Here is a 16854-nt window from a genome sequence, read left to right as displayed (position 1 = left end):
TATTTGCTAGCCCTTGCCACAAATTGGAGTGAAGCACTTCTCTTCCCAACTGTTGACTGAACCCAATAAGGTAAACAAGATCTAGTCAAAGACAGGTCTCACAAATAATAATAAATAATAAAAGGGTAAGGATATAAACGAATCATAATTAATAGAGGAATGATAAACCCTTGCAGTTATGAAACATAAATTACCATCCTGTTATAAAATCACCTTAATCACTAAGCAATAGGAAAGCCATAACATAATTACTGAGACATAGTCCTGTTGAAACAATCATAGTTATTATTGCTATCCTTACATTCCAGTGAATTGCTGATAGCCTGATACCATAACTTATAATTTATAGTTTATATATGTATGAAAAACTTAAGCTTATACTTTTTAAGCATTGGTATACTAAATGGCTAAGGAACTATTCTTTCAACAACAAAAACAACCAATATTCTCTGATGAATTCTCACGCAATTTTCCAATTTGGCAACTAATTGTTGTTATTTATATCATAGAAAGCTAAGTTTATAATTTCTTACAAGGTTTAATAGCATAAAAATTGTCAGTATAAGGTCGCTGATATCTAGTTCAGTGAAGAAATTGGTTGGCTGAGAGAGTGCTTTTAAAATCCATATTTCTAGCAAGAAACTCAATGATTACATTCACCATTGTTGCTTAACTATAGCAGCCAACATATTCTAGCAAATAACAGATCAATCTGAAGGACTGAAACAATATCTATTCCAACTTTTAGAAGATCTAAAGAGCCAAAAAGATGGTTTACTTGGCACTGCACTGATTAAAGCAAGAAATAAAACCAACAGGACTTGAATGTAACCATTGATAATGAGTCTTTAGTTTGTCCTCTTAGACAACCTTCTTCATAATACATTTCTTTATTTAATAAACATTATAATCTTCAGCTAAGTTCTCACCTTAATTTTTAACATACTTTATCTGATGTAATACAAAATTGTTTTTTTTTCTGATAATTAAATTTTTATTATGACTAACTATTCACTTTTTATAAGGATTTTAAGAAGATTAACTAATTTCCCTCTAAACTAATAAAAATGCAATGTTGATGGTTCAGTTGATTACTAGCTTTTTAATGATATTCAGATATCACATAGGACCAGGAACTGGAGATCTTATCAAAGTCTTGACAACAAGACGGTTATGTTTTTTAGATATTAAGGCCCTGTTTGGGGGAGCTTTTGGAGGGCCAAAAAGCACTTTCTGGCCCTCCAAAAGTACTTTTAGGAAAAAAAGTGTGTTTGGTAAAATTTCCAAGAAGCTGTTTCAGCTTTTGCGGGAAGCTGAAAACAGCTTTTTGGCAGAAGCTCAATTTTGGAGCTTTCCGAAAACGCTGTTTTCAGCTTTGTCGGGAAGCTGTATTTTTGACCAAAATACCCCCATTTAAAAGTTTCTTTTTCCTCCCAAAAATCTCAATCCCACCGCCTCTTTCTCTCTCACCATCCCCCCTCTCTCTCTCTCTCTCCCTCTCTATCTCCTTCTCCTCAATGCCGTCGGCCCTCCTTTTTTTTTTTTTTTTTGGGAGGCAGCCACCACGCCGGCCACCCGTGGCCGCGCCCCCCAGCCCCCACCCGAGCCCCCCGCCGCTGCGACCCACCACACAGCCCAAAAAAAAAAAGGAAGGGGAGGAAGGGGCCGCCATGGCCGCAGCCTCCCCGGCCGGCCCGCCGTCTCGGCCCCCTCCCGAGGCCCTCCCTCCCCCGCGGTCGCCGCGGCACGCCGTCCCGGCCCCCTCCGAGCCCCTCCTCCCCCGCGGTCGCCGCGGCACGCCGTCCCGGCCCCCTCCCGAGCCCCCCTCCCCCCGCGGTCGTCGGGGCCCGCCGTCCCGGCCCCCTCCCGAGCCCCCCTCCCCCCGTGGCCGTCGGGGCCCGCTGTCCCGGTCCCCTCCCGAGCCCCCCTCCTCCGGCGGCCGCCGCGGCCCACCATCCCGGCCCCCCTCCCGCGGCCCGGTCCCCCTTCCGGCGCCGCCGGCTTCGCGGGAGAAGAAGAAAGGAGAAGAAGGAAAGAGAGGAAGGAAGGAGAAGAAGAGAAGAAAAAAGAAAAGAAAAAAAAGAAGAAAAGGAAAGAAAAAAAAGAGAAGAAAAAAAAAAGAAAAATAAAAAAAAATAAATAAATAAATATATATGTATATAAATGAACGAATAAATAAATAAATAAAATAATAAATAAATATATTTCAATGAAATAAAATAATAAATAAATAAATAACTAAATAAAAATATTAGTAATTATTTAATCAATTTTTTCACCTAGTTAGAAAATTTGTTAGAGAAATAAATGGTCATCAAAAGAGTAAAAAAAAAGAGTAAAAAATTAATTTATACTAATAATTATAATATTTTATACATTTATTATTGTATTATACTATAAATATAATATAATATAATATTATGTTATGTTAAATAATTTAATATTATTTTAAATTATTATCCTATAGTATACAATGTTATAGTACTATATTATAATAATATTATGTTACATTATATTAATATTATACTATATCATATATTTATGTATTAATATATATTATATTTTATTATGCACTATTGTATAATACTAGTAATGTCCTTTATGGTCATTTTGTCATACAAAAGTACTTTCTCAGTTTGTTTACCAAACAAATGTTAAAGTGCCACAGCACTTTAGAAATGTAGTTACCAAACAGCAAACAGCTTTTTATAAAAGCTCTACTTCCAACAGCTCCCCCAAATAGGGCCTAAATCAATCATTTCAAAAAATACAAGCAAGCCATACATGCCCCACTAAATTAGCTATTGTATACAATCCCCATTGCGATAGATCAAATCCATTTACAACATATCACTGAGAAAGGCCGCTCAATATCATTACTGAACAAGACAAGCATAGGATTTAAGACTTCCAGTTCCTAAGAGTAGCATATCAATTAACTTCTTTCCATTTATACTTAAGGTTAAATACTTATAATGCAGTCAAGTTATCCACTAAATCATGCAGATGATTGCCATAATGCAAACATATGCCATTCAAATCCAAAATAAAGATGGTAATTGGAGAAAAAAGGCGCCAAGAGAAGAATTATCTGAAAACATTAACAAACTTATCACAACTCCATACAAATGGGAAAGGAAGGCAAGCATATCAGACACATGTAAAAGTAGTAACAACAGCAAGTCTGTAGTGAGCACAAGTCATTTTTCACCTTCTGATAAACATAAACAGCATACAAAAAGGAGTTCATTTTTCACTACTTAGAATTAACTGACCACTATAGTGCCAACTCTAGAGTCACCAGTATACCCTCCAGTGGAATAACTTCAGAAGAATGCTCTACTTCCATAGAAAACTCTAGAGCCAGTCCCTTTGGCTGCTGGCAAATTTTTCTCAGAACCAGCATTAGCATTTTCAGTGGTGGGGCTGCTACTCTCGATATCCATTGGAAGTTTCATTTTGGCCAATGACTCTGTGAACTGCTGCATGCTTTTCATATACAAATCAACAATGTCCTTTTGATCAACGGTCTGCTCCGGCTCAATGTTTATGCTGATCATAGGCTTCATGAATGCACTGTCCGACTGCCCACCAGAAGATGAATCAGCCTCACCTTCAGTAACTTCTGCACTCTTATCCTTCTGGCTCAGAGATGATGTAGCTGCCGAGGGACCAGAGACAGACTGAGAGGAGGTGGGAAGCACCACAGGAGATTCAGTTGTTGAGACACTGCTTACAGGAGTGTCATTTTTCAAAGCTCCAGCAGAATCAAGACTACTGTCAGTTGACAAACTCTCGACAATATGGACCCCTGCATCACCATCTGGGCGGTTGTCATTCTCCAAAGTAATCAAGCTCTCTGAGCTCTGGGCATCCAAATTGGTGCATTGGATCCCAAAATACTCGGAAACCATCAGCTGATTTTCATTCACAATCTTCAAGTCAGGGAACTCGATTTTATCATACGCGCAAGGGATCGCATCATCCTTGTCCGAATCTGGCAAAGCAACATCCGGAATCACAGAGGCCGTGGGAGCTGGAATGGGCATAACCTCCGGTGATGAACCGATGTAGGAGAGCGATAATTGAACAAAACCAGCCGGTGAGTGGAAGAGATCAGTAGAAGAGAGGGAGAATTCCTTCTCCAACTTTCCATTGGTGATGACAACCTCTGAGAGGGGCACCAGAGCAAAACCCAACAGCTGGTCCTCAAGATAATTCTTCACCCTACTCAGCATCCAGACCTCACATTTGAGAGAAGAGTCAATGGTTCGGACATTGAGCTGCAGATTCTCATTGAAGACCGGGTTCCTTCCTCCACCATTGATGATCTTGGTCGAGACAGTTGCTTCGGGGTCGCTGGTCAGGCATATCTTGGCATAAACATCTTGCTTGTGGTAGATACAGATGTTGTGGATGTCACGCGCCTGATGAATGAAGACCTCGAGACAGCCAATGAAACCCTCAGGGGTTGCCGCCATCGGTGCAGGCTGCTGAGGGGCAACTTCACCGACGAAGCTGGTAGAGTTCTTGTTGACAGGTTCAGGCCTAGGCTCCTTGAGCACGGCCGTGGCAGCAGCTGATTTGGAGCATGGTGAGAAGGGTTGGGAGGACTCCATGAATTGAATCAAGGAACTGTTATTCCTGCAATACCAAATCAAACGAAGCCCAATTTTAGACTATATATGGGTATTAAAGATCCGGGTGCTGAGAGCATATATAAAAGAATTTGCAAGAGTTAATACCAGCAGAGTTGCTCAACCTTATCTAAGATTGCAGAATTAAAATCAAAACCACATTTGAAACATAGAAGCAGTAAAATTTACAAAATTTCCTTGACTCAAAAATTGGAATTTGTTAAGAAAAACTGATGTTTCTGATTTAACCCACCTAATTTTGCTAATGAAGCTGATAATTCGAAACCCTAGCTAGGAGAAATGGGAGAAATCCAAACTTTTGAGCCGCCCAACTCCAGAAGCTCTCAGCTTGGGATTTTTTGTATAGAATCCCCATAATCCTGAACTCCTTCCTAGGTTTCAAATTCCTCAAAAACACCCAATTTCCAAGGCCAAAATCGAATTTTGATGCCTTCCAGGAGATTCCGGAACTCAAAGTCCAAAACACCCTAAATTTCCAGAAACGAACTCAACTTCCAAAACCCTAAAACAAAATCCTTCCAAAACCAAAACTCCGAAAGAAGGGAGCAAAAAAACACAAAAAAACATCTCGGGCCAAATCAACCCGAACACGGATCCCATTAAGAAGAAAAAAAGAAAGAAAGATTTTTTCCAATTTATCGCGACGGAGCGAATCGAAAAAGCAACACCAAACGGCAGCAAACCCCGAAAAAAGCCTCACCTTGGGCCGCGAAGAGACCACCACCACAATCCGAGGAGCGAAACAGGGTAAAAGAGCAGGGAAAGGTCTAGGAAAGCCTCATCCTCCAAGGGGGCAAAAGATATAAAAGAAAAGAGGGGAGGGACAAAGGAGGTGCTCAAAGGCTGAACCAGTCTCTTCGCTTTTCCTCAAAAGTCAAGAGATTTCAGTATAAATCTAGGAAGTCTTTAAAGGGCCAGCTCGTGACTCAAGGCCATTAAAGAACTCGAAAGAGGAAGAAAATAGTAAACAATTTGGAGGATTAATCCGGAACGAGGACGGTGCTTTTGAAGTGGGGCCTAAAAGTAAAACCCTTTCACACAGTGTCCTAAAACCCTTTCACACCGTGCCTTGCTCCACTTTCTAGTTGGTACTGCTGTTTTAACTTGTTTATCTTTTATTCCGCTCGTTTGAGTCCCACTTGCACTTCCTTCCAGATAGATTTTAAGATGACTCTTCTTTCTGTCTTAGTTCAATTACCCAAAATACTTAGCATACATAACCCAAAGATAATTAGCATTTCCAAAAGAAATCTTCTGTCATGCATGATCTATACCATAAAATGTTGTGCAATACTTGATATCCACCATTAAAAAAATTGACAAGGCTTTACATATCTTATTTAATGCCGTCCATTTTTTGATAATAGCTATCAATCACCCAAAATACTTAATATACATAACCAAAAAATAATTAGCATTTCCAAAAAAAATTACCGCAAAATATTATACAATACTTAATATCCATCATCGACTGTTAAAATAAAAAGCTTTACATACCTTATTTAATTGCCGTCCATCTTTTGATTATTATATAGCATTACAAAAAGTTTTAGCTTTTTGGAGGTCAAAAGAAGAGTTAGCTACCTAGGGAGTCGCCTAGTGGAAAAGCCAGAAGAGAACGACGGGTTTTGGAGGGATGTGGTGTCGTCTATTGTTGGCCTTGGACTTGGCATGGTCATGGATAAGCAAAAGCTGCCGTCGCCCGTGGATAGGGGTCGGTTGTCAATTTGACTTGCCCGGTTTGGACTTTGGTTAGATTCGAGACGGAAGAAGAGAAGATAATATCGTGAGTTAGGGGCGTGGCCTACTTCATTCTTTTTAACTTGCGTGCATTAGAAATTTAGAATGTGAGACCAGCTAACCCCAAGTCTCATTAGCATGTATACATTCAATTCATTATTTGATAGATTAATGAGAGTAATGCTATGGCCATCAGTTTCATGCACACAAAAAGCTCGGCATGTCATGTCATAATGGGAGACCTGGTGACATTCACATTAGTTTTTACAGGACCAGCAGGAGTTGGTGAGGAGTCGCGAGGCAGGCATTACCACGTCCAAGCAACTTTTCACATGAATGAAACGGACGTCTCCTAACACTTTTCTTTGGCAATGTTTGTTTTTTACGATAAATAGGAAGTAAAGCATTTGTTTCATTTTGTAGACTTTTGGAAGCACTATGTGCATCTTTCATAAGGTTTGCAACTTTGTTTTTGTTCTTAGTGGCTGCGAACAAAAAAACTTGATGGCAATAAATCGTGCTCTTTTTCTTTTTGTTTTCTTTGCCTGTTGAGATAGGTAAGCTACACTGCTCTTCTATAAATACAGCCTCACACATCAGAGTATGGCAAATCCCTCACCAGTACACGAACCGATATGGTACATGATGGGAAGCAAAATGGATCGTCCTGCTCTAGCATGGAACCATCCAATTTCTGCCGAGCAGACCTAAGAGCTGAGTAGGCCAGGTCTCAGTCTCGCTGAGAGCCAGGCCGACCTTGAACCCTATCAAAGGCCGAGCCGACCTTGCCAAAAGCCATACCCTATCATACCTGCCAAGAGTCATATCCTGCCACACCAGCCAACGTCATGCCGTGCACAAGGACTGTCCAAACCGTGTGCGTCAAGCGAGCCCTAGCCTTGGCCACATGCCACTTGACCAAGACCATCTCCTTCCATAATAAAAAAGAATCATACCTCAGCCACCTGGGCACCCTTATGAGGACTAAAATAAGCCATACCAAAAACACTCAGAGATTTTTTTCCCAAAAAATGATGGATCAACTCTAACTTAGCCATTAGAGGGCCTTCGCCGGAATCCCCGGCCAAGGCTTTGTGCAGGTACTCCAGAGCGCATGAGGTGGCTCTCTTTCTCCATCCCGATCGGCGTCTTCTCGGCTTCCTCCGGCATGGTCACCCTCAGGCCAAATTTCAACCCCAATAGTACAATTTCAAAAAATTGATCTCATATGGTTGCCTACATATGCAGCAACGCAATCCGCAACACTATTGTCATGAGCTGTGCTTCATCACATAGGTTGGATGAAGCTTACGTAACTAAGGTGCATGGTTACAGTTCGGTGTATGAGCGCAAGATAGGGCATTGTCATACATGTGAAACAGTATCTAGTGGCAAATATGATAAAAAATGTAATTATTAAGGTTTTCACCAACCAACATGATGGCAAAAAGGCTTGATTAATTGAACGGAATTGGTACCAAGGATGGCTTGTAGGGACCATCAGCCTGCAAGATGGCTATTAGAGAAACCCTAGCCCTTGACCTTGACGCTGATGGAGTGGATGTAACAAGTGAGAGCTTAGAGAGGAGTTGAAAAGGAGTTGGCTGAGTGGTTATAAGACATTAGTTAAGGTGGCTCATCGCTTGGCCCTTTTGGCTTGGCTGATGGTCCAAACAACTATAAGCACGACACCTTTTACCCTGAACATCAAAAATTACATTTGAATGATGTAATAAACTGCAAAACTCTGTGCTATCAACCTCATTTCCCTTTGGCAAATTGCTAGCAACCAAGAAACATGGAGAAATTTATGTGGTTTGTATTAAATTTATTCGAGGATGCCATATCCAACTTGAACTAAATAAGAATATTAGCCAAGTATCTGGTTTGCTTTGTGAATCCAAAACTATTCTTAACCAAAGTCAATGAAGGGATGTGAACTCATTAATCTAAACCAACAACAACAACACCTCCAATCCAAAATAGCTAAGATTGTCGATTATGCTCTATAAAATATGGACCAAATTTGACCTAATATCGTCAAATTAAGAAGAATTCTATTGATTTGTAACGCACAAGAAGAGTGAAAACTTGACCTGAAACTATAGTTTGGATCAAGTAGCCAAACCTAATCCATACCCACATCTGGTATTGTGTAACTTTCTTCTCCTAAAAATAGTTTGACCATCGACCGGTAGGTTGATGATATCCAATGATGACTTTGACTGACCTTGTAGAAATATGTGCATGGTTTGATTTAGTGGACATGTTAAATAACTCAAGCATGGTGGATCTAGACATCATCCACTCCATTGATTGAGGAGCATGTAATTCCTAAATTCAAAGTTGCTATTTAAATATTGCTACGATTTTAATCTTGCTCTTTTAAAAAGAAAAATTAAACGTAGGATACCCCAAGTATAGGGTGTAGCAAAGTAATATTCTCGGTGAGTCCGAGATCGAATCCACAGGGATTTGACAGTGAACAAAAACTAAAGGCTAAATAATATTCGGATTAACAAAATATAACTAAGGCATCAGGATTCAGCCTAGCACTTCATCATGTTTTTCCTAAAATCATCTATTATCTCAGTTAAATAGATTTAGTTTTATGGGCAGCATTACAGTAATTCTATTTTAAACTACAGGGATTTCTAAGCATCTGTTATACCCGGGGGAAATAACAAATCAAAGAAAATATATAAGTTTGAAATATTTTCTATCAATCTACTGCACCATAAATCAAATCAAAAACATTAAAATCTAATTGATGATTAAAGGAAATACATGAAGAGAATGCTAGGCTTTTCCCTAGCCTTAGCTTAAAGAAATTTAGCTATCCATATGAGATGCAAACATTTTCATAAAAAGGATTAGCATAGAATAAATAAAATAAGCATAAATCCCTTTTTCTTTTTTTTTTAAATTTGGTTGAGAAAACAGAGTGCTCTGTTTTCTCTTCTCTCTCGTGTCTCCTCCTCCTCTCACCCGGCTAGCTCCTCTCCTCCCTCGCCCGGCTGGAAAGATCGGAAGAAGGACTGCTGTTGTTTGGATTCCTCCTCTCCGTGTCCTCCTCCTTCCTCCCTTTCTCGCCCGAACTGGGATGGATCCGTCCGGCTGGGAATAATGCCGATAGAACCTCCTCCTCTTCCTCTCCCGTCCGCCTGTGTAGGAATGAATCCGTGCGGCTGGTTCTCCTCCACCAGATGGCTCCTCCGGATGGCTCTCCCCCTCTTTTATAGACGCCTTCAGCATGTTGAAGGGAAGACAGAAGGACGCTGGAGGATTGCGGATGGTTTCAATTGCTTGAAACTCTTCGGCTGCAGGAACGGATGGGGGGTTGTTGAGGCGGGATGCGAACGGACGCTGCTGGGAGCGGATGAAGCTGGGATTTGAATGCTTGGGACTCTTCGGCTGCAGGGATGCGAACGGATGGATTGGCTTTGGAGTTCCCTTACTGCCGTTGAGAGCCACGGACGGTTGGAAGACGATGGGAAGCTCCTCACGCGTACTCTGTTCGTTGGGGAGTTGCTAAGGTGGGATGCAAGAAAGAGCCGGTTTGGGAGCGGATGAGACTTGGGACTCTTCTCCTCCCGATGACTGCTTTCCTCGCTTCTCTTCCGTCGGCTCCTCGCTTGGATGAACTGGGAAGAACAGGGGAAACGAAAAGATGCTAATAAGATGCCATTTGGAATTGAAGAGCTAGTTTAGCTTAGGTCTCTTGGGTCTGATTTAAGTCCCTTGGATTTGGTTTAGGTCCCTTGGATGAGATGCCATGATGCTTGGAATTAAAAAGTCCGTTTCCACGGTCGGTTGGGAAATTAGAAAAATTCAAAGCCCCCATGCTGTGGATGTTTGGAAAATTTATTGAGCTTGGGCTGCCAGGCATTGGGTTCAAATCCAGAGTTACTGGGTTTGAATTTCACTTTTGTACTCTCATCACACCCCCCAACTAGCTTATTGCTAGTCTCTAGCAATTTAGTGTAAAAATGATAAGATGAGAGTGCAAAAGTATTGTTTATTAATATGCATGAATTAAAATAAATACTCATTTTCGTAGAGCATGACGATTGCACTTAGCACGTGCAACAAGCCGTTAAACTCCTAGGTTACCCTAGTGGACGAGTGTTGTCTCGTGAGGGTTTGCAGTGATGTTACCCACAAACATCTTTTTTTTTTTTTTTTTTTTTAATCAAAAACATACTTTAAAGCATAGCAATCCTTAAGGCAAATGTAAATGTGATGTTTCAGAATACCTATACCTCCACCACAATTGGGTACCCCTTGAGTTCTAGGTGCACTACTCAAATTCACAAGTGTTAACTATCATTTGTTAGCTCCCGATCCACTAAATTTTCTGAATATCACATGTTATTTATCCAGAATGGTTCGCATATAAAAATGAAGCTATCAATCCCAACTAGACATCCCAGGTACATAGAGTTCTAAAATAATGGAGTCAAACCAGTCATCCACATGTCACTTGGTTTAAGTTTAACTAACTCACTCATGTTTAAAATATTTTTTTTTTTTTTTTTTTTTTTTTAACACAATGACTACAACAGTCCAACTCCATTAGGCTCTAGTAAGGTCCATGTAACGAGCTTTGGGTCAATGACTCTTGATCCAGTTGGCTCAAGGCATTAGGTGAAACACCCCTCGGACTTAATTACTCGAACCAGACTACGCCACGAGGCCAGACTAATCACTTATTTCAGTTATTTTCACCTTTTTACGCGAACACTCGCTGCTTTGTAGGTAAGAGGCCCGGTTACTCAGTGAAGACAAACTGTATTATTTCTCTCTCTCTTTCTTTTTTTTTTTTATATATATATACATATGTAACGTGACTGTATTGTGACTATAGGTCAACCAAGGTCAGAACATAAGGCACCCAGGTGATCTAGCCGGGAATTTCAAACTCAATCTTTATGTGAAAACCAAATCATGAACTTTAAGACAAGGACACTCGTACTTCTCTTGCGAATAAGATCAACAAACAAGTAGGTAAAACAAGTGAACTCCTGAGGCCTTCCTATTGTCATTGAATACCTATGTGGGGATCTAGTAATAGGTCTCTGATAAGTCATAATATGCTCCTTGCCTTAATAGCTGCACATGTTTATTTCTTTGAAAAATATAGTGGTAATTAAATGACTACAACATATATGTTTAAATAATTTTTTTTTTTTAAAATATATGACAATTGGTATGATATATAGAAAAATATAGTAATCTCTCCCCCCAACTTAAATTCAACATTGTCCCCAATGTTTCAACATGAGTGCATTAAATATGATTGTATGAAGTATAATAAGACTGAAGGTGAGAATTTACCTGATAGAATGACTGCACACTGCTGTTGCTCACCAATTGTCATATGAAAGAAAGAAAAATTATGTACAAACAGAGGATCTCTAGCAGATATAGAGATCAATCCTGATAAACAGGGTCTCCCAGATTGGTCGATTCAACCTCTGGGGTAAAGTTGTCCAAAAATAACTTCAAACGTTGGCCATTTACTTTAAAAATATTACCGGTGTTTGGATTCTCTATTTCAACGGTTCCATACGGATAAACAGTTTTAACTATAAATGGGCCGGTCCATCTAGATCTCAATTTTTCTGGAAATAAATGAAGTCTTGAATTATACAATAGAACTTTCTGGGAAGGCTCAAATATTTTTCTCATAATATTTCTATCATGAAAGACTTTCATTTTGTTCTTATAAATTCGAACATTCTCATATGCTTCATTCCTGATTTCCTCTAGTTCATTAAGTTGAAGTTTGCGTAGTGAACTAGCCTTATCCATATCAAAATTAAATCTCTTAATAGCCCAGTAGGCTCTATGCTCCAATTCCACAGGCAAGTGACACGGTTTACCAAAAATAAGACGGTACGAAGACATACCAATCGGAGTTTTAAAAGCAGTATGATAAGCCCAAAGTGCATCAGTTAAACGCAAGGACCAGTCTTTGCGATTTGGGTTAACCGTTTTTTCCAGAATATTCTTAATTGATCGATTTGATACTTCAACTTGTCCACTTGTTTGTGGATGATAAGGGGTGGCGATTTTATGGGTGATCCCATATTTTCGCATTAAAGCCTCAAAGGGCTTATTACAGAAGTGTGAACCCCCATCACTGATGATGGCTCGAGGCGTTCCAAATCTAGAAAGAATGTTTTCCTTTAAAAATTTTAGAACAGTTTTGTGGTCATTATGTTTGCAAGGAATTGCCTCAATCCATTTGGAGACATAATCTACAGCTACTAAAATGTACAAATTTCCGAATGAAGGAGGAAATGGGCCCATAAAATCTATTCCCCAACAATCAAATATTTCGATAATTAAAATTGGGTTGAGAGGCATCATATTCCTACGAGTTATCCCACCTAACTTTTGACAACGCTCGCAAGCTTTGCAAAAGTTATGGGAATCTTTAAACAAGGTGGGCCAATAGAAACCGCACTGTAAAATTTTTGCAGCCGTTTTCTTAGCAGAGAAATGACCACCGCAAGCTTCAGAATGACAAAAGGAAATGACACTAATAAATTCGTCATTAGGTACACATCTCCTAATAATTTGATCTGGGCAGTATTTGAAAAGATAAGGATCATCCCAGAAAAAATTTTTTATTTCAGTCAAAAATTTTCTTTTGTCTTGTTTATTCCAATGACTTGGTAGTTCACCTGTGACTAGAAAATTTGCAATGTCTGCAAACCAGGGTGAAGATGTGATCTCAAACAGTTGCTCATCAGGAAAAGTGTCTTTTATGGGTGAATTGTCTAAGGAATCTGGAAAAGTGAGACGAGACAAGTGATCAGCTACTACATTCTCTACCCTCTTTTTATCTCTTATTTCTAGAAAAAATTCTTGGAGCAGAAGGATCCACCTAAGCAAACGCGCCTTAGCATCCTTTTTTGAAAGAAGGTACTTAAGGGCAGCATGGTCAGTGTAGATAATGATTTTGGATCCAATCAAGTAAGACCTAAATTTTTCTAGTGCAAATACTACGGTGAGTAGTTCTTTTTCCGTAGTGGTGTAATTCATTTGTGCACTATTTAAAGTCTTACTTGCATAGTAAATAACATAAGGCTTTCTTTCTTTTCTTTGCCCTAGAACTACCCCAACTGCATATTCACTAGCATCACACATAATTTCAAAAGGAAGTGACCAGTCAGGTGGTTGCATGATGGGAGCAGAGGTCAGCAAGCTTTTAAGTTTATCAAAAGCTTTTTGACATTCTTCAGACCACACAAATTGGGTTTCCTTCTGAAGGAGATTACATAAGGGTTTAGATATTGAGCTAAAATCTTTAATGAATCTCCTATAAAATCCTGCATGACCCAAAAATGAGCGTATATCTTTGATAGTTTTTGGGTTGGGTAAGTTAGCAATTAAATCAATTTTAGCCTTGTCTACTTCAATTCCTTCAGATGAAATGACATGCCCGAGAACAATTCCCCTAGTTACCATGAAATGGCACTTTTCCCAGTTTAAGATTAGATTCTTCTCCTCACACCGAATTAAGACTAGCCTTAAATGGTCTATACAGTTTTCAAAAGAGGAGCCGAAAACAGAAAAATCATCCATGAAGACTTCCAAAAAACGCTCAACCATGTCAGAAAAAATACTGAGCATGCATCTTTGGAAGGTTGCAGGAGCATTACATAATCCAAAAGGCATTCTCTTGTAAGCAAATGTGCCAAAAGGACATGTAAAAGTGGTCTTTTCCTGATCTTCAGGATCAATTGCAATTTGGTTGTAACCTGAATAGCCATCTAGGAAGCAATAATATTTATGACCCGCTAACCTTTCTAAAATTTGATCAATAAAAGGTAGAGGAAAATGATCCTTCCTAGTGACAGAATTAAGTTTCCTATAGTCAATGCATACACGCCAACTAGTGGGGACCCTAGTTGGAACTAATTCATTGTTGGCATTTTTGACTACAGTAACACCAGATTTTTTCGGGACCACTTGGGTTGGACTTACCCATTTACTATCTGAAATTGGGTAGATCATACCCGCATCCAGAAGTTTCAGAACTTCTGCTCTAACCACATCCTTCATGTTTGGGTTTAATCGACGTTGAGGTTGACGAGAAGGTTTGGCATCAGCCTCTAAGTGGATTCTATGAGTGCAAATTGAGGGACTAATTCCCTTGATATCAGCAATTGTCCACCCTAATGCTCCCTTATGCTCTTTGAGAATTTCTAATAATTTTAATTCCTGATTTTGTTCGAGTTGGGATGATATGATCACAGGAAAGGTCTCTTCTTGACCAAGGTATGCGTACTTGAGCTCAGATGGCAAAGGCTTTAGCTCAAGTTTAGGTGCTTGAACACTAGATGGTAGAGGACTATTGTTGCGTGTGGGCAATTCTTCAAAACGAGATTTCCACCTATCTGTATCCAACAAAGGAGCTGAATCTAATATAGCACTGATTTCTCTAAAATTTTGGTTGATATCTGTATTTCCGAAATGAGTTAGGCATGTTTCTAAAGGATCAGAAGAAAGCGATGGGACAAGAACATCTTCTACAATGGAGTCGATCAGATTAACTCCATGAATTTCATCATTTTCATTATCATTATCGGGTTGTTTACAAATGTTAAATATATTAAAATCTATAGTCATATTCCCGAATGACATTTTCATTATTCCATTTCGACAGTTGATTAAAGCATTGGAAGTAGCTAGAAATGGGCGGCCTAGAATGACAGGTATTGGAGTGGTACAATTCATGACAGGCTGGGTATCTAATACTATGAAGTCGACTGGAAAATAAAATTTATCAACTTGGACAAGTACATCCTCGACTATTCCTCTTGGTATCTTTATAGATCGATCGGCAAGTTGGAGAGTAACCTTGGTGGGTTTTAATTCACCAAGTCCTAACTGTTCATAAACTGAATAGGGCAGTAAGTTAACACTAGCACCTAAATCCAGAAGGGCTCGTTGTATCCTGAAGTTTCCTATGATGCAAGATATGGTAGGACAACCAGGATCTTTATATTTAGGTGGGGTGTTGTGTTTGAGAATAGCACTCACCTGTTCAGTTAGAAAAGCTTTCTTTTGTACGCAAAGTTTTCGCTTTATAGTACACAGATCTTTTAAAAATTTGGCATAAGATGGGATCTGCTTAATGGCATCTAATAGAGGAATGTTAATCTTTACTTGTTTAAAGATTTCTAGAATTTCTTGATCAGGTATTCCCTTTTTAGCTGCAAGCAAGCGCTGAGGAAATGGAGCAACTATCTTGTGATGCAGTATTGGATCATTTTGTTCATTATCATCTTCATCATTCTTTTCAATAGATTTTTTAGGTTTGTCATCTTTTGTTGGAATTTCTTTGTTAATTATTTTTCCACTCCGAAGGGTTGTAACAGACTTAACTTGTTCAATTTTAGGTTGGGATGAACTTGCTTCATGGACCTCATGTTGACCCTTTGGGTTAGATTGAGGTTGGGCTGGAAATGTCCCTTTTTCCCTAACATTGAGTTGAGCCTCAATTCTACCTACAGAATTTTTAAGTTCTTGAAGTGACTGCATGGTATTCTGATTTATCTGGGTCTGCCCTTGCATGAATGCCTGCAAAGTATCCTCAAGAGATCTCTTATGGGGTGGCACATAGGGTATGGAATTCCCTTGAGATTCATTGGCAGTGGGTCCATGTCTCCAACTAAAATTAGGATGGTTTCGCCAACTAGGATTATATGTTTCAGGAAATGGTCTCTTATAAGCATTTGTGAAATTCGCTTGATCATGCAACACTTCTTGGAAGGCGGGGATTGTAGGACAATCCTTGGTTAAGTGTGCATTACTCTCACAGATTTCACAAATACTTTCATCTATAGTAGGTGTCTTTCCTGTATTGGCTCTGCTTAATTCAATGGCTTCAACCTTCCTAGTTAGATTAGCAATCTTTAAATTTACATCATTTTCTTCTTTAACATGATACATTCCTCCTTTAGTATTAGTCGATTTTTGAGGTTTCTCGTTCTTATCTGTTGTATCCCAGGCCTGTGCATTTTCTGCCAACAGATCAAAATAGTCCCAGGCTTCCTCTGGTTCCTTATTCATAAATTCACCATTACACATCATTTCCACAAATTGTCTCATATTGGAGGTCAAACCATCATAAAAGAAACTGATGATTCTCCAAATTTCGTATCCATGATGTGGGCAAGTAAGGAGAAGGTCCTTAAATCTTTCCCAACACTGAAAAAATGTTTCTCCATCTTTTTGTGCAAAGTTCATGATATTTCTTCTAAGTGTGTTTGTTTTATGTGTTGGGAAGAATTTCTTTAAAAATTCTCTTGTCATTTCTTGCCAGGTAGCTATGGTCCTAGGCCTTAAGGAGTGTAACCATGACTTAGCTTTTTCCTTTAAAGAAAAAGGAAATAACTTAAGCTTAACTACCTCTTCAGTGACATCATTGAAATGAAGT

At 39.3% G+C, this 16854-nt stretch overlaps 2 protein-coding genes and 1 non-coding gene across 4 annotated transcripts; 1 reads left to right on the top strand and 2 right to left on the bottom strand.

Moving 5' to 3' along the window:
- Positions 1 to 3079: 3079 nt before the first annotated feature.
- Positions 3080 to 5618, bottom strand: LOC103713359. Of its 2 annotated transcripts, none has more exons than XM_008800256.4 (2): positions 5359 to 5618; positions 3080 to 4644 (listed from the first exon to the last, which is right to left on the bottom strand). In XM_008800256.4, the coding sequence occupies exon 2, from the start codon at positions 4617 to 4619 to the stop codon at positions 3327 to 3329; it is 1293 nt and encodes a 430-aa protein (XP_008798478.2). In that variant the 5' UTR covers positions 4620 to 4644; positions 5359 to 5618; the 3' UTR covers positions 3080 to 3326. The 2 variants fall into 2 exon arrangements, with proteins under 2 accessions (XP_008798478.2, XP_008798479.2); XM_008800257.4 differs by lacking the exon at positions 5359 to 5618 and adding an exon at positions 4891 to 5322.
- Positions 5619 to 8093: 2475 nt separating this feature from the next.
- On the bottom strand, positions 8094 to 16586 carry LOC120111187. The gene is made up of 3 exons (XM_039127746.1): positions 14306 to 16586; positions 11909 to 13831; positions 8094 to 8098 (listed from the first exon to the last, which is right to left on the bottom strand). The coding sequence occupies exons 1-3, from the start codon at positions 16524 to 16526 to the stop codon at positions 8094 to 8096; spliced, it is 4149 nt and encodes a 1382-aa protein (XP_038983674.1). The 5' UTR covers positions 16527 to 16586.
- On the top strand, positions 16576 to 16682 carry LOC120111241. Its single transcript, XR_005512319.1, has one exon. It is a non-coding gene; the product is annotated as a small nucleolar RNA R71 (small nucleolar RNA).
- Positions 16683 to 16854: the final 172 nt, after the last annotated feature.

The sequence above is a fragment of the Phoenix dactylifera genome, chromosome 6, assembly GCF_009389715.1.
Source record: "Phoenix dactylifera cultivar Barhee BC4 chromosome 6, palm_55x_up_171113_PBpolish2nd_filt_p, whole genome shotgun sequence".
Taxonomy (NCBI): Eukaryota; Viridiplantae; Streptophyta; class Magnoliopsida; order Arecales; family Arecaceae; genus Phoenix; species Phoenix dactylifera.
Note: the sequence above shows the minus strand (reverse complement) of the source record. Positions and strands in the feature narration are given on the sequence as shown.